The 27,472-nt window shown below is 33.6% G+C and overlaps 1 protein-coding gene across 1 annotated transcript in view; it reads right to left on the reverse strand.

The window, feature by feature from the left end:
- Positions 1-412: 412 nt before the first annotated feature.
- Positions 413-27,472, reverse strand: part of LOC114337495 (otoferlin-like) — a 147,478-nt gene continuing 120,418 nt past the window's right edge. The window contains exon 27 of the mRNA XM_050660784.1: positions 413-705. Within this exon, the coding sequence (XP_050516741.1) occupies positions 525-705 (181 nt within the window). The 3' untranslated portion in view covers positions 413-524. The remainder of the gene's footprint in view (positions 706-27,472) is intronic.

Genomic DNA, 27,472 nt, shown 5'->3' on the forward strand with positions numbered 1-27,472 from the left:
GTTTATTATAAGGAATTATGACAGGTGATAAATAGCAGTCTGAGTTTTGCTTGAGAGTTTAATGAAATGGTAACAAATAAATTGGAAGTTCTGTCTGACAAATAACATGGGACGTTTTCGTAGTCTGACGTTCCAAATTTTTAACCTGGTCCACAATTAAAATTTCCCCTGTTCCAGTATTCCCGTACATCAAAGTTTGTCCAACGAGACACCGTTAAGCTATTAACAAATTTTCAGCTTGCTATTAATCAACTTTTTTTTGTTACGCGGGATGCAGGCCTATAAGAATTTATCATTTTTTGTTCTTATGCCTGTGCCGATCATAAAGTTCACTTTATGCCTGCACCAGCATAAAGTATACTATTATGTAGATGATAACTAAGCAATAAAAGCACAATATTGAACATTGAACTAGTAGGACATAAAAATATATTTAAACATATAAAAATACAATAAATTAAAGTTGTAATATAAAGCTGTAAACGTAAATCTATAAGCACATTACTGATCTTAATAAATAAAACTTAGGCTCCAAGAATTCTTTTAACCGTATAGCCAGGAAAAGCGTACATGGCAGCTACCACCAACAACACAATTACCAGAACGCACCCTGCTTTTATTAACTTCCATTTATATAATTTACAGACGACATGCTTGAAAGCTTTTAAGGGGTTTCTGAACCAAGAGAATGATGTATCAGGTCGGCTAGAAAAAGAAAAATATATTAGATATGTCTGCAAAGGACCTAGCCGGGTAAGATGATGAAAAATGCTCCCAAACTCGATTCGAATTCTATATAGGTCACCGTTTAGCACATATAGAGAATCTCACTTTCTGACATTTTTAGCTCCCTAGGGGTCACGTGACCCAACTAGAGCCTAATTAGGTTTTTCTGTTTTTATTTTTTATCTCAGCCGCATCGAGATCTAGCGAAAAACTTTAAATTAAAAAGTTGTAGGTTTCAAAAAGTTTTGTCCGAAAAAGTGTTTTTTTTATTTTTGGCGGGAAATTTAAATTTTAGGACGATTTTAAAATTTTAAGTGAGTATAAAAAAATAACTAAGAGATTAGTTTTCACGAAAAAAAAATTTTTAACGTGTTTTTTTGCATAATGCATCACCCTGAATTTTTCAGATTTTTAAAATTGGTGAAACGTACTTTTAACAATAAAAAACCGCGTTTTATGTTTTTTTTTTCGTTTTTTTATACAATTTTATACATGGTGTTTAAAAAAAGGTAACACCGTCACTAGGATAGATAAGAAACTGAAAAACAATTGGGGCTTGCTTAATAAAAAATTTTTGTAATGCCATCCATTTTAAAGATACAGGGCGTTGAAAAAAACAACATTTTACACATTTTTTACGATTTTGCCGAAACTACCTTCAACCATCGATTATAAATATTCCATTGTAGTTAGTAATCAATGCTTCAACATTGTAATAAAATTTGGCAGGTTTTAAGAGGTAGTTATTGTACATTTTGTGACATACAATTAAGAATTTTATATTCATCATTGGCGCGCATACGGGTAATGGTCTGAACTTTTTAAAGAAAAAAAGATAGTACGCCACTGACATATTTCCAATTAACAATCATTTTAATTCTTCGTTGCATTTGTGACAAAAAATCTATCTTCCCATTTTTTCCATACAACGCGCCGTTTTCATTCAAAAAATAAAATATCTTAATACTTCCCAAGTACTGGAATCAGGTTTTTATGGATGTATGAGTTGTATAGTAGGTTGTATAGAAACTTAACTTAGTACTTCGAATACTTTGTAAGGGTTAAGATATTTTATTTCTTGCATAAAAAAATAAAAATGGCGCGTCGTATGAAAAAATGGAATGCAAAAAGATAGATTCTTTGTCACAAATGGAACGAGGAATTAAAACATTATTGTTAATTTGAAATATGTCAGTGGTATACTATCTTTTTTTCTTTAAAAAGTTCAGACCATTACCGGTATGCGCGCCAATGACGAATATAAATTTCTTAATTGTATGTCAAAAAATGCACAATAACTACCTCTTAAAACCTGCCAAATTGTATTACAATGTTGCCAGTAGTTTCGGCAAAATCGTAAAAAATGTGTAAAATTTTGTTTTCTTCAACGCCCTGTTTCTTGAAAGTGGATGGCATTACAAAAATTTTTTATTAAGCAAACCCCAATTATTTTTCAGTTTTTTTATCTATTCTAGTGACGGTCTTACCTTTTTTTAAACACCATGTATAAAATTGTATCAAAAAGCGAAAAAAAAAACAGAAAATGCGGTTTATTATTTTTAAAAGTACGTTTTACCTATTTTAAAAATCTGAAAAAATTCAGGGTGAAACAATATGCAAAAATACACGTTATAATTTTTTTCGTGAATACGAATGTCTTAGTTATTTTTTTATACTCATTTAAAATTTTAAAATCGTCCTAAAATATTAATTTCCCGCCAAAAATAAAAAAAAAATTTTCGGACAGAACTTTTTGAAACTTACACCTTTTTTATTTAAAGTTTTTCGCTAGCTCTTGATGCGGCTGAGATAAAAAATAAAACCTAAAAAGCCTAATTAGGCTCTAGGTGGGTCACGTGACCACTTGGGGGGCTAAAAATTTTAGAAAGTGAGTTTCTCTATATGTTCTAAACGGTGACCTATATGGAATTCGAATCTAGTTGAAGGCATTTTTCATCATCTTACCCGGCTAGGCCCTTTAATAACCATATATGTTTTCTTATGCGTAAATTTGATTAGTTATCGGTGTCAATTTACAAATTTACAGTAAAGCATGATAAAACCTTCCTGTTCTGACGTATGGCTGAGAAACATGGACATTAACAAAGGCCAACATAAAAAAATAGAAATAACTCACAGAAAAATGGAAATATCCATGTTGGGAATAAAATTAAAAGACAGAAAATCAAGCAAATGGATAAGAGAGAAACCAAAAGTAAAAAAATGTAACAGAACATATAACAGGGTTTAAGTGAAGATTTGGGGGCCACACTGCGAAACAGGAAGATAAAAGATAGAATGCTGAAATACAAAACTGGAGACCGTGGACAGCAAGAAGAGGAAGAGGAAGACCTTAGATGCGATGGAAGGACGATATTGTAAAAGCTGCAGGAACTATCTGGAAAAGCGCAACCAAGGGCAGACGGAAATGGAAAGATTTGGGGAAGGCCTATGTCCAAAGTTGGATAGAAATGGGCTAAAGAAGAAGAAGAATGATAAAATCTTAGGGTTAGTATTCGATCAGAAGTAAAACTGGAAAATACATTTAAAATATCTAAAGAATAACTGTACTAGTAAATTAAACATCTTGAAAACACTTGCACATCAACAATGGGGAGCAGAAAAAAATGATGCTGATTATTTCATTCATAGGAGATTCTGACCAATAGAAAGCTACAGAAATCTAAATTAAATCGATAATTTTTGATTATTTCATTCATAGGAGATTCTGACCAATAGAAAGTTACAGAAATCTAAATTAGACTGATAATTTTTGATAATTGCCCGTCGTCAAGTATATTACGTCAGATGCCCTTCCTTGCTATAAAAAAATACATTCAGTGACATTAATAATAATTAATGTTTTAAAAATTATAAAAGTGATGACTTTCAACCGTCAAAAATTTATAACAACTGTGTGTTTAATTGTATTAATTTGTACTTACATAAATAAATTACAATAAAATTTTGGTTTTGAACAGTTTTATTCATGAAATAATCGCAACAAATTGCACTCGATCTCTAAAATTACTATAGAATTTTTGCCCTCGTGACACTTTGACATAATTTCAGTCGCCTTCGGCTCGTGAAATTAAAACTGTCAAAGTGTCACTCGGGAAAAATTCAATAATTTTAGAGCTCTTGTGCAATTACTACTGATTATTTCATTCATAGGAGATTCTGACCAATAGAAATCTACAGAAATCTAAATTAAATCGATAATTTTTGATAATTTCCCGTCGTCAATATATTATGTCAGATGCCCTTCGTTGCTACGAAAAAATACATTCAGTGACATTAATGACAATTAATGTTTTAAGAATTATAAAAGTGATGACTTTCAACCGTCAAATTAATATTTATAACAACTGTTTGTTTAATTGTACTAATTTGTACTTACATAAATAAATTACAATAAAATTTTGGGTTTGAACAGTTTTATTCATGAAATAATCGTAACAAATTGCACTCGATCTCTAAAATTAATATAGAATTTTTGCCCTCGTGACACTTTGACATAATTTCACTCACCTTCGGCTCGTGAAATTAAAACTGTCAAAGTGTCACTCGGGAAAATTCAATAATTTTAGAGCTCTTGTGCAATTACTACTGATAATTTCCCGTTGTCAAGTATATTACGTCAGATGCACTTCGTTGCTACGAAAAAATACATTCAGTGACATTAATGACAATTAATTAATATTTTAAAAAGCATAAAAGTGAAATATTTATAACAATTGTGTGTTTAATTGTACTAATTTGTACTTACATAAATAAATTACAATAAAATTTTGGTTTTGAACAGTTTTATTCATGAAATAATCGTAACACATTGCACTTGATCTCTAAAATTAATATAGCCTTTTTGCCCTCGTGACACTTTGAAATAATTTCACTCGCCTTCGGCTCGTGAAATTAAAACTGTCAAAGTGACACTCGGGAAAAGTTCAATAATTTTAGAACTCTTGTGCAATTACTACAGATAATTTACAGTTCACTAATTCAGTCCACGTTAGATTAGGGCTGTTATCTGTATATGACAGCATCAAAATCTGATTTAAAAAAGCTGAATCCGATACACAACAGTGCTCTGAGGCTATGCTTGGGAGCGTTCAGATAGTTTATAGCCTCAAATAGTTTATAAGTTAAAGCTAACAAAGCTCCACTTTGGAGGAGACGCTAGTAGTTACTACTTAACTACGCTGTTAGGATATCAGTCACTCCTACTAACTTAGTCTATTTTTGATAACTAACCCCCAAGAAAATATTAGTCTTACTTCGGGCAAACTACCCACGATTGGACAGCTACTATCACCGCTCTTACAAAATAGAGACTTGAGAGCTACGTCCCCCAAGAAGATCTCCTTCGTTTCCCCTTAAAATAAAACTGTCCCCAAAATAAATATGTACTATCCTAAGTCAATATCCCAAGCATGAAACACATCCGTTAACTCTCCAACACATTTTCCTAAATGATGTTGGCGAATTATCCTTTGATCGAATAATCTACAGCACAACCCGTTTCACTTTGTATTTGAGATTTGGATACGAGCTGGTGTTGAAGTTCGGGTTTTCCAAATTTTTTTAATTTTATTTTGGTAACGTCTGGCCAAGAAAAAAATTCTGTCCGGTACCAAAATCAAATTCAGAGAATATGGAAAAACCGAACGTCAACAACAGTGCGCATCCAAATCTCAAATACAAAGTGAATCTGGTTGTGCTGTACACTTATGGCTCCAAGAATAATAATAAGTTAGTTGTGCACTCCCAACGTTAACAGACATTACCAAAACATCGACCCTTCCATAATTTTAAAGCATTCATACAGCGGAATTAGTAGGAATACTTCACGATATAAACTCTCTCACACCTACTCACGCCTCACCAGGAATCTGCACTGACTTCTTGACATCTATCAAATCTATAAAAAATATTTTCACCAGATATTCAATTGTTGAAGCAATCCATTCATCATCATCATCATGCAACCTCTTCTGTCCACTGCTGGGCATAGGTATCTCCCATTCTTCGCCACTCTTTACGGTTCTGTGCTTCTTGTTTCCATTTCTTGGATATTCGGTTAATGTCGTCCATCCAGCGTGTTGGTGGTCGTCCTCTGCTGCGTTTGTCTTCTCTTGGGCGCCAGTCAATTAGTTTTCCATTAATCAATTAATTAATTTCCATTAATTAATTTAAATTAATCAATCAATTAGCAATACATTACTCCAATCAATTTACTGGCCTCCCAAGGAGTCTTCCTGACAATCATCTAGGTACCCTCCCATGTAGGTATTCAGGGCAATGAAAGAGCCCGCAGCCATATCAGCAATATCACCAACCAGTGATCCTGAAAGTATTCAATTTAAAAATAGGTATCGATCTAAATGGAGTCCAAATTGAGAAAGTTCACAAAATGACATATTGGGAACTGTGATGTGATAACCGACCAGCTAGATCCAGACATAGAAATAAAACGTAGAATAGCAATGAGTTTAAAACTATGACAAAGGATGGTTAAGTGCTGTTTGGTCTGTACTTTTGCATTTAAAATGTGTATTCCTAGACGGATGCTGAAGATACCTTGGACAGGAAGAAAAACGAATGAAGAAGTACTAATGAGGGTCAACAATGATAGATAACTGCTAAATACTGTTAAACACAGGAAAATGTCTTATCTGGGTCACATAGTGAGGGGAAATCGATATAAAATATTACAGCTGATCCATTAAAGGCAAAATAGAGGGCCGCAGAGTTGTAGGAAGAAAACAAATTTATTGGTTAAAAAACATTCGTGAATGGACTCAGATATCAAATGCCATTTATTCGATATTGCAGAAGATCGAGAAGCCTTCGCAACGGTGATCGCCAACGTCGGAAAATTCTGATAGGGCACGTGAAGAAGAAGAAGGTAGATGTAAAATGTCAGTTCAAACGTTTAACACTCAACTGCTGACAAACTCACTAGAATACGCTGCCTTCGAAATTAGACGAAATTCAACAAAATATTGGTACATTTAGCCCGACCGCACATCAAAGAAACATGAAACGTAAATTACGTTTCATGGAAATAAACCACTGCTAAACAAATATATATCCGGCCATTTATGAGACTCTCCGAAAATAAAAATGTGTCATGAGCATGAATCACACTCGTTTCATTAGTAGGCGGACTTTGAGATTTTTTTAGCAGTGTTTTCTTTTCATGAAACATGTTTTTCGTTTCATGTTTCATGTTTTTCGTTTCATGTTTCTTTGGTGTGCGGCTTGGCTTAAACCACCGAAAAGAAAAAAAAATAGATCAATAGGTTTTTCGCCTCTTTAATCTAATCTTTATAACATACTAGCTGACCCGGCTAACTTCGTACCGCCTTAGAAATAAATCAATAATATGTCAAAGTTCAATAAATAAAAATTACCAGAAAATCAAAAAATACTTAAAAAACAATGTATGTATTACCTAATATAAAAGTATCTATTTAATTCATTCTGATAAGTAATATTTTTTAGACAAGGCGAAACCGGCGGGTTCGTTGGAAAAAATATTCCCATGATATTTTTTTGCATAATCATATTCGTGAGACATCCCAGAATAAGGTTCAAGAAGTCGCCCACGTAAAAAGTGGTCCAATTTTTTTTTTTTTCAATTTTTTTTAATCTAATTGAAAAAATTAATATTTTCGGCCCGAACACATTTTTTTTGGTTTTTTGGACCATTCTGGACAAAAAAGGTCTCTTATCATTTTTCTCTAAAGTTGCTCGTTTTCAAGTTATAAGCAATTTAAAATTGAAAAAAAAAACGAAGAATGGCGATTTTTAAGGCCTAATAACTCGGTTAAAAGTTATTATTATGAAACTCAGAAAGTGATCAAATAAAAGCTTAAAGCCCGCCCTACAAGATCCTGAAGATATTTTTGTCATTATTTTATCACTAATCTGTTATTTTTAAGTAAAAATAATGAGCGCCATGCACGTATTAGACGGCCAGCAATGATGAGTGCGAGAGAGATGCCGCTTTGGCAGTCAATGGTGCATCTTACTCGCACTCACATTTACAGCCGCGTCAATACGATCTTACGGCTCATTATTAATAATTAAAAGTAACAGCTTAGTAATAAATTAATGACACAAATTTCTTCAGGATCATGTAGTGGAGGCTTCAACCTTTGATTTGGCGACTTTTTGAATTTCATAATAATCATTTTTAACAGAGTTATTAAGTCTTAAAAATGGCCATATTCGCGTTTTTCAAATTTTAAATTGCTTAATACTCTAAAACCATCAACTTTAGAGAAAAATTACAAGAGACCTTTTTTATCCATTATGGCTAGTGTGACCAACTAGCCCGAAAAATCCGGGACATGGCCCGAATTACGAAGTCGTGTCCCGGCGTCCCGGACAAGGCTTCCGGGCCATCCGAATTTTCAACGTTTTAGTAAAATTCCATATTGAAATTTTTAATACATCATTCTTCTAAGAATTCACATCAAATTGAATTGGCGAAACGAAAAAAAGTCAGGCTGTTATACTAATACCACATCCAAAACGCATGCATTTTATATCGTCGTATTATAATTCTACGAAAACTTTAACTCTGGACTTTTTCCGGATTCTGTATTTTAATTATCGTCTTCTGAAAAAACGATTTAAAAACATGAATATCGAATAATAATTATATTTTAACCCAAGGTTCAATTTACATGGAAATCCAACATCAGTTGATTTTCTAATTTTTCGTATTTTGAGAACGATTTTCGGCTTAAAAGTCGAAACGTCAAAAACAAAAAAGAAGTCAAAAACAAAAATGTAATTATCATTACAACCCATTCCTTCAAAAAATTTTTGTCAACATAAAAATGTTAAATAATCAATAAAATGATGACATTAAAGTTTTATATTAAAAAAAAAATGGCCCGATTTTCATTGAAAAGTCCCGGATTTTAGGTAGTTTTTTCAGTCTTGTCCCGAATTCGACTAAATTGGAGTTGGTCACACTAATTATGGCCCAAAAATCCAAAAAAAATTGTCTGGGCCAAAAATATTTATTTTTACAATTTTATTTAAAAAAATTGTTAAAAAATTTGGACCAGTTTTCGCGTGGATGACTTCTTGACCCTTATTCTGGGGTGTCTCACAAATGTGATGATGCAAAAAATCTCATGTGAATATTTTTTCCAACGAACCCGCCGTTTTCGACTTGTCTATTTTGTGGTGCGTAAATATTAAACGTTGGCGGTTTTTCACGGCACGATTAATTTTCCTTGCCAGAAATATGGACACTCAAAGTTTTCCGCAAACTCCCAAAAAACTTGTAATTATAAACGTCACTGCTACGCTTGATACATACATCAACAAATATATTGCTGTTTACTGAGTAAGAAGTGACACCGGTAGACGTCTTGCGGGGATAACGGGTCTAGTAATAATTGGTCAGTTATCGAACACGGTTCTTCTTTTGACATCATAACCATGAATAAACTTTGCCTGTCTGACTATTTCCTTCCATTTAGACCTCCTTTATGTCCTTCTTAACCATTGTTTTACATTGATAGTTTTCAGGTCGTCTTCTAAGTCAAACCATCTTCTATTAACCATCTCGTTCTGGACCTTCCTTTTATTGTCAGTGTGTCAGCTTCTATTGTAATATTTTCGTTAGTGTTTTTGTATCTTCTCGTCTTTAGATATATCACAGCTATGGTAGTCTTTGATTTTTCACAAATCTTACAATATTGCACAGTTTATTTAATTTTAATTCGTAATTTTAATTTAATTTCGTCCCTATCCCGACTCCCGCCCCGCGATCACGACAAATTTGCTAAGATCATGTGATGAAATGCATAGTTTGCGAGTCTATAAGGTACATACATACATGTGTGTGTGTGTGTGTGTGTGTGTGTGTGTGTGTGTGTGTGTGTGTGTGTGTGTGTGTGTGTGTGTGTGTGTGTGTGTGTGTGTGTGTGTGTGTGTGTGTGTGTGTGTGTGTGTGTGTGTGTGTGTGTGTGTGTGTGTGTGTGTGTGTGTGTGTGTGTGTGTGTGTGTGTGTGTGTGTGTGTGTGTGTGTGTGTGTGTGTGTGTGTGTGTGTGTGTGTGTGTGTGTGTGTGTGTGTGTGTGTGTGTGTGTGTGTGTGTGTGTGTGTGTGTGTGTGTGTGTGTGTGTGTGTGTGTGTGTGTGTGTGTGTGTGTGTGTGTGTGTGTGTGTGTGTGTGTGTGTGTGTGTGTGTGTGTGTGTGTGTGTGTGTGTGTGTGTGTGTGTGTGTGTGTGTGTGTGTGTGTGTGTGTGTGTGTGTGTGTGTGTGTGTGTGTGTGTGTGTGTGTGTGTGTGTGTGTGTGTGTGTGTGTGTGTGTGTGTGTGTGTGTGTGTGTGTGTGTGTGTGTGTGTGTGTGTGTGTGTGTGTGTGTGTGTGTGTGTGTGTGTGTGTGTGTGTGTGTGTGTGTGTGTGTGTGTGTGTGTGTGTGTGTGTGTGTGTGTGTGTGTGTGTGTGTGTGTGTGTGTGTGTGTGTGTGTGTGTGTGTGTGTGTGTGTGTGTGTGTGTGTGTGTGTGTGTGTGTGTGTGTGTGTGTGTGTGTGTGTGTGTGTGTGTGTGTGTGTGTGTGTGTGTGTGTGTGTGTGTGTGTGTGTGTGTGTGTGTGTGTGTGTGTGTGTGTGTGTGTGTGTGTGTGTGTGTGTGTGTGTGTGTGTGTGTGTGTGTGTGTGTGTGTGTGTGTGTGTGTGTGTGTGTGTGTGTGTGTGTGTGTGTGTGTGTGTGTGTGTGTGTGTGTGTGTGTGTGTGTGTGTGTGTGTGTGTGTGTGTGTGTGTGTGTGTGTGTGTGTGTGTGTGTGTGTGTGTGTGTGTGTGTGTGTGTGTGTGTGTGTGTGTGTGTGTGTGTGTGTGTGTGTGTGTGTGTGTGTGTGTGTGTGTGTGTGTGTGTGTGTGTGTGTGTGTGTGTGTGTGTGTGTGTGTGTGTGTGTGTGTGTGTGTGTGTGTGTGTGTGTGTGTGTGTGTGTGTGTGTGTGTGTGTGTGTGTGTGTGTGTGTGTGTGTGTGTGTGTGTGTGTGTGTGTGTGTGTGTGTGTGTGTGTGTGTGTGTGTGTGTGTGTGTGTGTGTGTGTGTGTGTGTGTGTGTGTGTGTGTGTGTGTGTGTGTGTGTGTGTGTGTGTGTGTGTGTGTGTGTGTGTGTGTGTGTGTGTGTGTGTGTGTGTGTGTGTGTGTGTGTGTGTGTGTGTGTGTGTGTGTGTGTGTGTGTGTGTGTGTGTGTGTGTGTGTGTGTGTGTGTGTGTGTGTGTGTGTGTGTGTGTGTGTGTGTGTGTGTGTGTGTGTGTGTGTGTGTGTGTGTGTGTGTGTGTGTGTGTGTGTGTGTGTGTGTGTGTGTGTGTGTGTGTGTGTGTGTGTGTGTGTGTGTGTGTGTGTGTGTGTGTGTGTGTGTGTGTGTGTGTGTGTGTGTGTGTGTGTGTGTGTGTGTGTGTGTGTGTGTGTGTGTGTGTGTGTGTGTGTGTGTGTGTGTGTGTGTGTGTGTGTGTGTGTGTGTGTGTGTGTGTGTGTGTGTGTGTGTGTGTGTGTGTGTGTGTGTGTGTGTGTGTGTGTGTGTGTGTGTGTGTGTGTGTGTGTGTGTGTGTGTGTGTGTGTGTGTGTGTGTGTGTGTGGTGTGTGTGTGTGTGTGTGTGTGTGTGTGTGTGTGTGTGTGTGTGTGTGTGTGTGTGTGTGTGTGTGTGTGTGTGTGTGTGTGTGTGTGTGTGTGTGTGTGTGTGTGTGTGTGTGTGTGTGTGTGTGTGTGTGTGTGTGTGTGTGTGTGTGTGTGTGTGTGTGTGTGTGTGTGTGTGTGTGTGTGTGTGTGTGTGTGTGTGTGTGTGTGTGTGTGTGTGTGTGTGTGTGTGTGTGTGTGTGTGTGTGTGTGTGTGTGTGTGTGTGTGTGTGTGTGTGTGTGTGTGTGTGTGTGTGTGTGTGTGTGTGTGTGTGTGTGTGTGTGTGTGTGTGTGTGTGTGTGTGTGTGTGTGTGTGTGTGTGTGTGTGTGTGTGTGTGTGTGTGTGTGTGTGTGTGTGTGTGTGTGTGTGTGTGTGTGTGTGTGTGTGTGTGTGTGTGTGTGTGTGTGTGTGTGTGTGTGTGTGTGTGTGTGTGTGTGTGTGTGTGTGTGTGTGTGTGTGTTTGGATTTATGACCTTGGTTTGAACCAATTAGCCAGCTCAATTTTTTTTTTTATTTTCATAGACACAATTTCCTAATTTTAACTGATATACATTATATTTTAATAATTACAAACATATATTAATTACATACATTACATTAAAAATACATACTAATATTAAACACTATTACTAAATACTTATACTCAACCACTAATTGATATTAAATTTTTTTTTTCAGCGCTAAGACCTAAAGATACATGTATGGGGTGAGGCAGATAAAGGGCCTATTAGAAATATCTCGTGAACTAAAGCAACTGAATCATGAAAATTGGAATAAAGTGGTTTTAAAGACTGATATATTTAATGAAAATATTGTCATCTATTTGTTACTTCCGGTTATACCGGAAGTTGCTTATAACTTCGTTTTTTTTAAATGGGACACCCTGTATATTTTCACATTTTTGGATTCTCCTTGATTTCTTCTTTCTTAAAATATGAGGTTTTGTAATATTATACAGGGTAGTTTAAAAGATAATTACGTTTTTTTATTAATTTCGTAGCAATTTTCACACCCTGTAGAATTGTAGTAGTTTGACATCAAAAATTCTATTTATATTCAAATGATTTTTAATATAGTCTACTATTGTTAAGAATTATTAGTATAGCTAAATTTTTAATTTTAGTATACAGGGTTGGTCGAAACTCGAAATAAGTATTTTCTGAGTTTTCTTAAATGGAACACCCTGTATTTTAGTATTGTAATGAAATGCTATTTTATGGTATTTTTAAATTCTTAAGCATTCCCTATACCTAACTGCTTTAATTTGTGCCTAATTGTTAATCTCAGCAACAATCTTAACTACGTAGGTATTTTGATAGCTCAACCATTATTGGCAATTTTAGGTATCAGTATAGATTAATATGTATTTATTTCCGAAGAATTATTTGTGATAGAACATTTTCACGGCCAACTTAAAAAAATTTCACGTATTTTGTGTTGGAATTAATGTTTGGTTTGAATCACCAATAACACACAAATTAAAGCAGTTAGGTAGAGAGTATTCTTAAGAAATTAAAAAGAGTACCGTAAAATAACATTTCATTGCAATACTAAAATACAGGGTGTTCCATTTAAGAAAACTCAGAAAATACTCATTCCGGGTTTCGACCAACCCTGTATACTAAAATTAAAAATTTAGCTATACTAATAATTCTTGACAATATTAGACTACATTAAAAATCATTTAATTATAAATAGAGTTTATTATTTCCAACTACTACAATTCTACAGGGTGCGAATCTTGCTGCGAAATTACTAAGAAAACGTAATTATCTTTTAAACTACCCTGTATAATATTACAAAATCTCATATTTTAAGAAAGAAGAAATCGAGGAGAATCCAAAAATGTGAAAATATATAAGGTGTCCCATTTAAAAAAACGAAGTTATAAGCAACTTCCGGTATACCCGGAAGTAGAAAATAGATAAAAATATTTTCATTATATAGATCAGTCTTCAAAACCCCTTTATTCCAATTTTCATGATTCAGTTGCTTTTAGTTCCCGAGATATTTCTAATAGGCCCTTTATCTGCCTCACACTGTATACATACATACAAACATTCATTTTTATTTATATAGAAGAGGTAATATTTAGATGGCTATTAAAAAATATCGGTTGGTGATATAACAGTGAAAATTTAGGGTTGAATGTATATTTTGGTTCTACATCATATGAAATTAAAAAAGAAAAGTTGGTCCAAAAAAATAAAAAATAATTATCCTTTTTACTTAGGTTGGTGGTACCAACTCAGAAACCATCCCGGGTTCATGTACAACATTAAGGTCATCATATGTTGAAAGGTATAGTTTGCGAGTCTATAAGGTACATACATACATACATACATACATACATACATACATACATACATACATACATACATACATACATACATACATACATACATACATACATACATACATACATACATACATACATACATACATACATACATACATACATACATACATACATACATACATACATACATACATACATACATACATACATACATACATACATACATACATACATACATACATGCATACATACATACATACATACATACATACATACAAACATTCATTTTTATTTATATAGATTAACGAAATCCTCAACAGGATATTATTTGAATTTAGTAAATATAATTAATTGAAGATAAACACTAACACATTTTCATGGCTGATAATATAAAGTTATGCAAACACATTCGACTTATATCAAACATATTTAGTATACTCAATATGCCGATGCAATTACATTGACATTACATCGTAATCTATCTTTATACATGGGGGAGTAATAATAATAAATAATTATTATTTGAGGCACAGGGTGGTCTAAATTCTTGATTATTGCTTGGTGATAATTCTTCCTTGGTATTAAAATGTCTTCCTTAGTTTTATATGACTTGTTTTTTAAAAATGCCCAACCAAATAATCAAGAGGGTTTAGTACTGGTAAAAGAAGGGCTACCTAACAGGACCAATCCATTGTTTATAAATTTTTTCATTTAAATAATTTCCAACGAAATCAGTATTGTGGGCGGGTGCTCCATCTTATTGGCACTAAAATGCCAATGTAAAATGGCTTTCAGCCAAATATTCCTGATTAAAATATCAAAAATGTCATGTAAATTCATTTCTACGATATCTATATAACCGGCAGACATGACAAACGATCTAAAAAAAGGACGATTTTCAAGGTTCAAAAACACAAGTAAAGAATATAATTTTTTAAATTACGAAGTACCTAAATTCAAGCTCAAAGCTTCTTTTATCAGTGCGACATAAACATTTTTGACACGTTTTATTATAAAACATTGTTTTTTAATTAATGAAGCGCATATGACAGGACGGGCGGTCAGGCTGCATTAACAACTAAAAAACAATGTTTTAAAATTAAACAAGCTCAAATTATTTATCGGTAGCTGATAAAATAAGGCTTGAACTTGAATTTAGGTACTTCCTATTTTCCAAAATAATATTTTTTATTTGTGCTTTTGAAAATTGAAAATCGTCATTACTCGATTTTTTTTAGTTTTAAATTATTTATAACTCGGAAACGATTAACTTTAGAGAAAAATTACACAAAAATCGTTATGTTCCCACTGATCAAAAGAACCTAAAATAATGTCTAACCGGGTCAAAAAAATTGATTTTTATAATTTGTTTAAATTTTTTATTTAAAATAAATGTAGCAATAACTCCGAAATTATGGCATTTAGGTATAGGGAATATAACATGTAAAATAATCACTATTTCTTAAGAACTTTAAAACGCAAACAATATACAGGGAACTATTTGAAAAAAGAAAGTTCATTAGATTTCCAGAAAAACGGAAGATCTCACAACAATGTAATTACCAGTATAATATCGGCCGCATTAGAAAACCCCTACATACCAAAATCTATAAAAATCATGCAAGCCACTTCCAAGGTAATAGGGATGTTCACTAATTTTCAAATATAGTTAAATTCGATAGACTATAAGGTATATAAAAACGTAGCAATCATAAAACTGTTTAAAAATGTATATTTTTAAAGATAAATGAGTTCATAATGTTGATTTTCTTGGAGGATAGAAAAACGGTACCCTGAAGCGAGGCTACGATCTGTGACGTCAGCAGTCGTATCGTCTTTGATCGACGACTAGTTTTGTATATGTGTTATAGTCAAAGGCCGAATTTCAGGCATTCCTAGGTTTGACTAGGCAATCCTCAGGTCTGACTGACGGTCTTAGTCAAAGCCCGAAATAAATTACAGTTTCATCCTTTGACTAGTCAAACCTAGGAGAGACTACGTTGGCCAGGCAAAGGCCGAAATTTAATTTTATGAAATCGGGGTTTGACTAGTCAAACCCCGATCAGCTATTAAAATGTCGTAATTTGTTAGATTAGGTTTAGTAGAACGTCATTTTTTAATTGTAATGTTTATTATTTTTATATTGTCGTAATTAAAATTAAAAAATTGGTGTGTATTCTCGCATGTTGATGCATTATGGCATTTAGAGTTGTACAATACGTTAGACCTTTTACACTTACATGGTTTTGAAGAGCACTTCTTATTGCAGTGGTATTTTATAGATCCTTGTCATCCAAATTTAGACTCTTTTGTACTTATTTCTCTTAGAGACAGCTTAACGTCTGGAACATCTTTAAAATTATGAAAATTCTCTTTGCATTCTCTTATCTGATTTAAAAAAAAAGTGTGTTTATTGTTCCGTATTTCGTACCAACTCTATATAAACCGTCAATTATTGTTTTATCTTGTATGATACCCAAAATATTTCGAGCATCTTCTTGGCACGCGTTCGAGCATGCGTTGTGTACAGACAGAAAGAATAAAATAAATAAAGGAAATGCGATTGAAGGTCTTCGTGCCCAGGCTAACGCTATGAAACAATTAAGTGAAAAAAAAATTTCCTCCAATTTCGATCGGAAAAATTGTAACAATAATTATCCCCAGCTTTGATAGAGCCATAGAGGACGCTCGAAATATTTTGAGTAGCATACAAGATAAAACAATTGATGGTTTATATAGAGTTGATACGAAACACGGAACAATAAACACACTTATTTCAATAAATCAAATAAGAGAATGCAAAGAGAAATCTCCTAATTTCGAAGATGTTCTAGACGTTAAGCTGTCTCTGTCTCTAAGAGAAATTAGTACAAAAGATTCTAAATTTGGAGAACAAGGATTTATAAAATGATACTGCAATAAGAAATGCTCTTTCAAATTACGTAAATGTAAAAGGTCTAACGTATTGTGCAACTCTAAATGCCATAATGCGTCAACATGCGAGAATAAACACTAATTTTTTTTATATTTTAATTACGACAATATAAAAATAATAAACATTAAAATTAAAAATGACGTTTTATTAAACCTAATCTAACAAATTACGACATTTTAATAGCTGATCGGGGTTTGACTAGTCAAACCTCGATTTCATAAAATTTAATTTCGACCTTTGCCTGACCAATTTAGTCTCTCCTAGGTTTGACTAGTCAAAGGCCGAAATTGTAATTTATTTCGGGCTTTGACTAAGACTTTCTGTCAGTCAGACCTGAGGATTGCCTAGTCAAACCTAGGAGTGCCTGAAATTCGGGCTTTGACTATAACATATGTACTTATTTACAAAGTGTATTTGAATGTGTGCAGTTCTTTACGTATTTAATTAGTAAAAATGAAACCAAATAAGTGGTGTTTTATTCCTATTGGTGTAAATACCTCTAAAAACAATTTTGACAAGATCTTTATTACAGTTCCAGCTAATTTAAATCGTAAAAATAAACGTAAAAAAGAAGTAAGTACCTATCAATAAAAACCAAGCTTTTCTCTTACGAAGATCACTTCATTATTGTAAGTTATGGATCTTTTCCAAAATAAATGAGTTTTTAAATAAGTACATACTCATTTTCACCCAATTCTCTCATATATTTAATGGTAGGGGAGCAAAGTATGCTAAATGTGCAGTCACTCGAGCGCTTTGGAGACCTATTGGGTTGTGAAGAGTAGGTCCTAAAACCAAAAAAAGTTAAGTAACATTTTCCATTTTAGTGGGCGCTTGCCATTTTTAATTAAGTTTTCCATTTCCAACAATCGTTTTTTCCGATTATAACGCCATCTATGCATAATTCGAAAAAATGTTCCGAATAAAAGTTACTTATATTTTCGTAAGGAATTCAAATCTGTAATAAAAAATGGGGGCTCCCATTTAAGATTTTAAAGTGACCCCCACCCCACCTCCGTGAGGGGTCGTGTTTGGTGCCATTCGATAGATTTTTTAAAAATATTAAATAAGTTTATTTTACAGTTTTTCGATCTGATGTTCATTTTGCGAAATATCGCGGGATTCGTATTTAAAATAATAAATTGACCCCCACCCCTCTCCGTGGGAAGTCGTGTTTGGTATCATTCGATAGGTTTTCAAAACTCTGACGATTGGGACTCACCCATTTTCTTACGCCCGGCTCAAATCGTCAGATTTTTGAAATATACACTATTTTGCATGTACTTAACTTACCTTATCTTAATCTGACAATTTCGAGTTTTTTTAAGGATAGATTTTTTTTTCGGGCCCCCCTTAACGAACTCCTGTGTTAAGAGCCAATATATGGTAGAGGTACATATGCAGGGTACTAGGTTTCTCCCCATATGATAATCTGACGCGCTCGAGTAACTGCAAAAATCCCCGCTTGGGCTCCCCTACCATAAGTTAGCTTGGTTATAAAAAAAATAAATTATAAAAATTCTTAATACCTACAGCCGAAAACTTCGTACTTTGGACTTCTAAATATCTGTTTTAAATATCCAGGCACCGAAATGGGTTGGCAAGAAACATTTTTACAAAAATAAAAAGTACCGTAGTAATAAAGTACATATTTATTACCGACAGCCTCTATAAACTAGATATAATTTAAATTAGTAGGGCAAAATCTGGGGCAAATGCTCTAAAAATTTCCTCTTTTTTTCTCACACCTGCACCTTATTAAAATAAACATTCCACTACTCTGTGGTTGCTTTACTTCTTTACAAGATGACAAGAAATCAGACACCATTCACCATTAGGCAATCCATCGACCTGTCAAAGATAAACCACGTGATCTTTGGTTGGCACACAAAACTGTTCTTAACCTAAACTCAATGTAATTATTGATTTTTCTTATTTGTTTTTTGTCGTGATTTTGAGGTAGTATAGTATTTAAAGACATTCATTAGATTAATTATTTTATAAACTTTACGTTTTTGGTGATTTTGAGTGCTGACAACATGCCTGTGACTTGTATAGTAGTGAACTGTGGAAGTCCAACTGATCGGGATAATGTTAATTTTAATTTGTTTTTTGTCGTGATTTTGAGCTTAATATAGTATTTAAAGACATTCATTAGATTATTTATTTTATAAACTCTACGTTTTTGGTGATTTTGAGTGCTGACAACATGCCTGTGACTTGTATAGTAGTGAACTGTGGAAGTCCAACTTATCATAATAATGTTAATTTTAATTAGTTTTTTGTCGTGATTTTGAGCTTAATATAGTATTTAAAGACATTCACTAGATTGATTATTTTATAAACTTTTCGTTTTTGGTGATTTTAAGTGCTGAAAACATGCCTGTAACTTGTATAGTAGTGAACTGTGGAAGTCGAGCTGATCGGATAATGTTAATTTTTTTCGTGTTCCCTCTATAGGGCTTTTCAGTCACAGTCATTTGTTTTGAGCTTCTGTCGTATAATCCGTGTATAGTAATATTATACAACATCCAACAGAAGCTCGAAACAAATGACAATCGATGAAAAGCCCTCTTAGAAACTCATTTATGTTTCCTTGCCTAACTAAATTATCAAAAAAACAGAACGCACTCATGCTAGGAATTATGGTTTTTATTAATATTATTACAATTATTTATATGTGACACTAACGTAACTAGTGACATTAATTTTTAGGCCAATGTTACAAACTTTATTAATACTAAATTTTAACATTTATCCCCTATTTTGTTAAAACAATATTATTTTGTTTTTCATTCTATTCAAAATAAATGCAGTTTTGACAGGGAATTTGTTTTGTTATTTATTTATTCCATATAGACCTGGATCCCGCGTACCAAAAAAAAGTTGATTAAAACTTGAAAATTTATTAATAGCTTAACGGTTTCTAGTCCGACAAACTTTGATGTACGGGAACACTGGAAGTTTTAACTGTGGAACAGGTTAAAAATTTGGAACGTCAAACTACGAAAATGTTTATGCAATTTGTCAGATAAAACTTCCAATTGATTTGCTACCACTTCATTAAACTCTCATGCAAAAACCAGACTGGTGAAAAAATCACCAACTGGGCATTTTAATGAGTAGAACACGAAGATCATGTCAAACTACAGGAATCATGTTGATTAGTAATATCAGTCTGATTTTTGCATGAGAATTTAATGAAAGGATAACAGATCAATTGGATGTTCTGTCCGACAAAATATATGGGATGTTTCTGTAATCTGATGTTCCAAATCTGAGTTTCCAAACTGTTTCACAATTAAAACTACCCCTGTTCCAGTGTCACAATACATCAAAATTTGTCCAACTGGACACCGTTAAGCTATTAACAAATTTTCAGCTTGCTATTAATCAATTTTTTTGGTACACGGGATCCAGACCTAACAGGTTTGTTCGTAGTACGACACAAACGATTAGCAACTGCTGCCAACCATCAGATGCATGAGAAGTTAACAGTTAGCGTTGTGCAGTTAATAGTTAGCATTCATAGACTACGAATGCGCATGTGTCTGATGGTTGGCAAGAGTTGCTGATCGTTCTACGAACAAACCTATCAGTAAGCACAATTTGTGAAATCCATGCGTAGTTACTAACAGAAAGAGGCACGATTCGATTTTTAAAACATTTATTTTAGAGTCAAAACATAGTCATACCTTAAACGATAAATGTATATTATCATTACAAGTTGATACTAATTACAAAAATAAATACACATTTAAAAGACCAATACATAATTACTCATGATGAAGAAGTACATTACAATTAAAAATGAATAACCATTTTCATATCGCTGCAACCCAATGCCAAAGCCATCTTATATTTCAGTTCGTTTAGTGAGCGCAACAAGCACTCTGACCGAACAGTTTCAAAACTCATTAGTTTTTCATCAGAGAATGCATATGTTGCTATCTTCAAACCATGTAGCTGTAACATATGTACATGCATTGGGTTCTTCTTCGTCTGTCTTGCCCTGGGCATACTCAGCTAAAAATAGGATTGCTGCAATATGGCTGCAGACTTCACTATTACCGGCCATACGCATACAATGTGCATTTGCTATGTCATCAGAACTGGCTATCACCCCACCCAAGCATTTAGTCATTTAGCATTAGATTTTTGGAAATGCTTCACCTAAAAAAAATATTTTATTTTTTTTGGAAATTCTTCAACTACAAAAATTTATTTTTATTAGAGTATTTGCATTATTTACAATGATTGAGAATATTTTATTTAAAATCAGACATTCATATAATATAATTTTAGAACAATCATGACAGTAATTCAAATAGATGGCAGTAATAAATCATTTTCAGAGAATTATGGAGTTCGCAGTTTACAGATTAGGACGACGATATGTCTGGTTTCATACAGATATATAAACGTAAATAAATGTAATATTTAGAACCAATTTATCGAAAAGACACTAATACTGTTATCCATATATTTCTTAATGGTGAATAAATAAAATAAAGGCATACCTTTCCAACAATAATATGGAAATCAGGAAATCATTAACAATTTTTACTCCATTCAAAACAAATCCAACTGTAAAATATTTATGTACCTGAAGGCTTTTGTATGCTTTCATCTGCTGCTTAGAGTAGCAACTGTGAGACTCCACCAGATATGTATAAATATCTATAATACAGTCGAACCCGCTTATTGGAATAGCCTTTGTGCAAGGCAAAAATATTCTTATAACCGGGATATTCTAATAACCGATCATTGGTGGCTAATCGAAATAAGTGTTACCGAATATACGTAGGTATAGTAGGTAATAATATTATTTACATACTATGCCAATGTGTAGTTTTACATACTATGCCAATATGTAGTTTTATTACATACTATGCCAATATGCCAATATGTATATCATATATGTAGGTATCTACATAATCAGCGACATTCGTGAAAGAACAAAGATTACTGATGTCGCAGAACGTATAGCAAGGCTCAAGTGGCAATGGGTCGGACATGTTGCCCGAGATAATCCCGAAAAATGGACACAGAGACTAACAAACTGGAGACCAAGAGAGAACAGGCGAGGAGTAGGCAGACCGCAGAACAGGTGGGCAGATGATATCAAACAAGTCGCGGGCAAGCAGTGGATGAGAACTGCCAAGAGTAGAAATCGATGGAAGCAAATGGAAGAGGCCTATGTCCAGCAGTGGACGAACACAGGCTGAAGAAGAAGAAGAAGACATAATCAGTGTATGTAAATGGTTTTAGGTCTTTTTACGTCAATAATATAGTAGTGTAACTAGTACTTATCTATGTATGTGTTTATTACCAAATTACATTACATGTATGTGAATGAATACATTAGGTAATTAATATGAAATGTATGCAATATGTGGATATGTAAATATTTTCTTATTAAAATGGATATATAACAAAATTACTTTTTTTTTCTTGAGAAATTATTGGTAATTATAGCTTTTTGGTTGTTAATCCGTGTGGTCATCCTTAATCCTTAATCCATTGGTTGAATAGAAGTTTTATTGGCGTCAAGAAATGGATTGTTACATTCTTGTTCTTTTCCCTCCTTTTCGAATTTAACAAAGCCATAATTCCCATCTTGTAAACAAGTAGGTACTCTCTGAGTGAATTCTAAATAAACTGCTTCTAACAATTTTATAACAGGCAACAGTGCCTTTGTGTAGACAAATAAAAATTATTTTATGACCCATGCATTTGTCGGCCATGCTGCCTGCCCATGCTAAAGATCGAATTGGTATTCGTAACAAGTAACAAAGTAATAATTATTACCCTAATAATATCTACGTTGACGACAAACCATAATACCAAACATTTTAGTAAATTGTAAAAAAAAATCTTTGACCTGCAAAATATGCTAATAAGCGGTATTATCTAGTTAGATCCTATTCCAATAAACAAATAAATTTATTAAGGAGTAAATGGAAATGTTTCGGGAACTTGAATTTATATTCCATAAACCGGGATATTCCTATAACAGGGATTCTAATAAGCGGGTTCGACTGTAGTAACTTGATAGACTGCACTTTACTGTAAAATCCAATTCTGACTGAATTGCGTATGGATCTAAATCCCCAATTACTTTCAGCTTCATTAAATATCTAAAACAATAAAAGAAATAATGTTATTGCTTGCAAAATTCATCATTATTGATAAATATCGGGGTAAAATGAACAGTAAATAAAAATTGTTTCGCCTACCTTTCTCGCAACATCTGGAGTTTCCAATAATAATTTCCTTCAATAATCAGTTTGCATTGTGGTAATGTTTATAAAGTTCACAAAAACAGGAAACGAAATCCAAATGAATCCAAAATAGACAAAATACGACGATAAACAATGAAAAATCATTGAAAAATAGATACAAACATAACCTCTTTGTTAGTTTGTGTGCCAACCAGAGGTCACGTGGTTTGGATTGCCTAATTGTTACATGTACAGTAGGTAGGTTAAGCAAATCAGCTACTTTAAAACCTTTCATTTTATTTATTTATTGTACTACCCAAAATATGTCCTTAGAAACAGTCTATTCACTTTAAACTAAACAAATTCACCATAAAACTCCACGCTAGCCCTGATAAAACAATAAAAGAACTAAACACCCACCCACTTATCCATCGAACAAAATACAAAATAAAATGACCTGAACTAACGTCAAACAGGTACCTAAAGAATAGAGGGTTATCAAGTACTTCTAGGAGAATACGGTAACGTTATTTTAGAAATGGAGCATGCGCAGTATGAAGATTGAATCACGGAAATGATTTTAACGTTTACGGGCTCCGTTACGGTACGTCGAATAGCGGGCTTAAAATACGGTAACGTTAGAAGCGAATCGCACCAATTCGGCAAGACTCGGACATTTAAGTTCTGTTATGTGTGGTTATGTAATCTGTTCTTTGTTATGAAATTTTATTTCTGTACATTAATAAGGTGTTTTGTCTTTGTTTTCTTGGTTGATTGACCATCTGCTAACATTTGGAGTTAGTGGAAAGTTGGTGGAAAACATTTTATTTTCAAATTTTTTTTCTAAATCTTCGTCATTGGTCTCAAGTACCAAATTGTACAAAACCAGGCAAAATTACAAAATATTATGTATCTTGGGTGAAAGAAACAAAAAATAGAAAAAAAATTAAACAAATTTAATTATATTTATATTGCTGTCAAATACAACATTTGACTGACAGCTACCAACTTTTAACGTGAAGCACTTGATAACTCTAAACTTACATATACGTTAAAATTTATACCGTAAAAAAATAGCGTTTACGTGTCTAAATAACGGATGGATAGAATTTTACTTGATAACTCTCTAATAACACTGTGGAGTGCTGTGGATATGGCGCGCGCTGGGGTATACGACTAGTGACGTCAGAAGCGTTTTCTTGAAATTTAAAATAATGCTAGATTTCTGAAGTTTTTTCATAGAAAGGCTTTTTTAGTTTTCTTAATATTTTAGACAATTATTCCTAGGGTGTTTCTTAATCGTTTTACATGTTTAAAATGACTATTAAATTTTTTGTGAACATCCCTATTGAGCGTTTCCATACATAAAACTTACTCTGTATATTGAACGACGCTATCGATGACTTTTCAAACGTTTCTTTTTTAAGGTTTCAATAAATTGGAAGTCGGCACACAATCATATTAATACATCATCCTGTCAACATTTTACGTCGATAAATCTCCACTATCATGGAGAAAATGAATTAAAAATCAATAAACACTTACAACTGAAATAAGGCCTTGTGTTTTAGACGTAGAAAGTATGACTTATTCTGCAGACTCATGGTACACGTGGCAAGAGATGGAATGTGACACACTAAATTTAGCACGAGTGAAATCAAATCTCTATCAAATCATTTCAATGGTATACAAATACATCTAACATTATTTTGTGTGTACAGAATTTAATTAAGTTTGTGTCGGGTTTTATTTGCTCAAAAATTGCAATTGTTTCTCTCAATCATAATAAATTGTCTGGAAATTAATTCAAATATAAATTTCAGCATAACTAAAATTTTAAACCAAATTAATTAATGCCAAATGGAACACCTAAATTCTCAAATTCCCAGTTGATTTAAAAATGTAAAAAATGTTTAAAAAAAGCGAAAAGTCTGGATAACTGTTGAAATTTTTACTAAATGAATTTAAAAAGAGCAAGAAATTTCTGCTGTTAGTTGACCATTGCTGACTTAAAAGAGCAATGTTGATGTTTTTGCCTTTAAACACGACTTCGGTATTACAACCAATGAAGCCTTGACATTACACGTTCGCAAAGACCAGCAATAACTCCAAAGGAGAATATCGTCGGCTTCATATGGAAAGTGCCTAACTCCCAAAATAAGCAAAAATAAGATTTTTGCGCCATCTGATTAATATTTATGGTACGCATGCATAGCAAGACAAAAAAGTTCAAAAAAGTCAATAGATGTCGCTAGAACCACAAAAAAGAATTCTACCCAACTCCACGGCGTTGGGTAAATCACATGAAACTGGCCAAAGTCCATCATTGTCATTGAGGTTAGATGTACTTTTGCTGCGCTGCTGTGTTATATCTTCAAGAGAAGTATTATAACCTAACATATCTTCATGGAAATAGTGTAAACTTATTGAAGGTAAGTTCAATTTGATCATATTATTATAGTTTTTGTGTTAACTACATTTAAGTAGCATTATTATCCTTAAAACCCCACATTTGTTTTTCTTGTGGGACTTAAGCATTTTTCACAGTTTATTTTTGGCGACTTTTTATGGAGTTACCCATATTTCTTCATGATTTTTAAATGTGTCTGACTCCAAAATTTTTTCTTATTTCAAAAATGAAAGTTGCCTAACTCCATTTTTAAAGTAATTATATTTTAAAAATATATCTCTCTTTATAAGAAGGCTGATGGACACTATTCTAAGTAACTGTGTCAAATAAGATAAAGTTTTAAATCAAAATCATTCTTTAAATCAGTTTTTTTCGTCTCCTGTAAAATTTGTTAATTTGGACTTAGGTATTTTTCATATGAGGCCGACGAAGTAATTTCTCTAAAAGTACTGTGTTTTATTAAGCTGTTGTAACACTTAATAAAATTAGATCTCTACATTGTTCATTACAAGACAATTTATATAAAAGTGAGAATATCTAATATTCTTGTTCTCATGATCATTTTTCAGTGCGTCACAGTTTTTCGATTTCTCTCTAATGCATTATGTTAGATGAGACGGAAAAAGCGGTAGCTCCGTGATTATACACAAAAATAATGCAGCATTACAATGGTTATATACATAAGATGTCTATTCCTAACCTACCTTTGATTCGTTGACATTTAGAATGCGCGTTTTTTCTAGACAATCAAATATACGTATTACGAACATTTAACAAAAACTTCGTCCATTTTGGCCATTTTTTAGAAGTGTAAAAGAGTCAAGTGACGGTTATTATTCAGGTCAGTATTTTGTGTACCTGTCATTTTGAAATTTCGAATTCGACTTCACTTGTGTTTCACAACGTCTTTGTGCATTATTTTGTGTTTTGGTTTAGAATTTAGTTCGTTAAAAGTTAGTCATTGGCGTGAGGAGACTAGAGACATTCGATTTGTACCGAAGAGTGCTAAATATCTCATGAATAGTCAACGTGGAGGTAATGAGACTTACGCATAAGGAACAAAAACTAACAAATAAGAAGAAAACTGAGATATATGGGACATGTGATGAGAGATGTATATCTAATACTCCAGGTCATTATGCAAGAAAAAGATCCATAGTAAGGAGACGTAACTCATGGCTAAAGAACCTTAGGAACTGGTTTGGATGTAATAACAATGAATTATTTAGAGCCGCTGTTTCAGAAATAAAGATCTCTCTGATGATTTCTAATTTTTGAAGCGGAGACAGCATCTAGAGAAGAAGATAAAAACACAGTTTATGGACAGTTTTGTGTCATTTTTTAATGTTTCCATATTTATAAATTTAATTAACAATATTGTTTACATTTTAATTTTATTCCCCTTTATAAAAAATACCTACATGTTAACATATTGTGTAAAAATCAAATCTACTAAATTACTAATTAGTTTAATTCCACAAGCTTTTCACCTATGGCTAAGTACGATTGTGGCATCTGTCAGATTCGTCAATAATTACATGAAATAAGTCTCGACACACCCAATACAGTATATGACGTCATAATTAATGGTGCACTGAAAAATGATCATGAGAACAAGAATATACGAGCAATACTCCCCACATTATCTTTAATTAAATAATTTAATCAAATTAAATTAAATTACAAAAAAATTAAATGATTTAATTAAATAATAATAATTTAATTATTAATAAATGAATAATTTAATTTAATAATTTAATCAGTTATTCATTTATCATACTCTTATTAACATCATCATGCTACCTCTTCCGTCCACTGCTGGACATGGGCTCTCCCATTTTTCGCCATGTCCAGCAGTGCGTCTTGTTGCCATTCTTGGACATTCATTTAATATCGTCTATCCAGCGTCTTGGTGGTCGCCCTCAGCTGCATTTTTCTTCTCTTGAGTATTTTAGTCTCGCTACGTGACCTGCCCAATTCCATTTCAGCTTGGCTATACGTTCGATGACATCAGCACAGTATAAAGAGGGACAGTAGAACTATTCTCCGAAAAATTGGAAGTAAAATCTTTCAACGCGCATGGCGACCGCGCAAGGTTCCCAGTCGCTAGACCACCACTCTTGCATTGCTAGTCGCGTAGCACAGGTGAATTACCAATTGCGTACTGCCCGTATTACTTCTTGAGATCAAAGTGCCGACATAGAAGAGGTTTTACTGTCCC

Source organism: Diabrotica virgifera, chromosome 9 (assembly GCF_917563875.1).
Source record: "Diabrotica virgifera virgifera chromosome 9, PGI_DIABVI_V3a".
NCBI classification, from domain to species: domain Eukaryota; kingdom Metazoa; phylum Arthropoda; class Insecta; order Coleoptera; family Chrysomelidae; genus Diabrotica; species Diabrotica virgifera.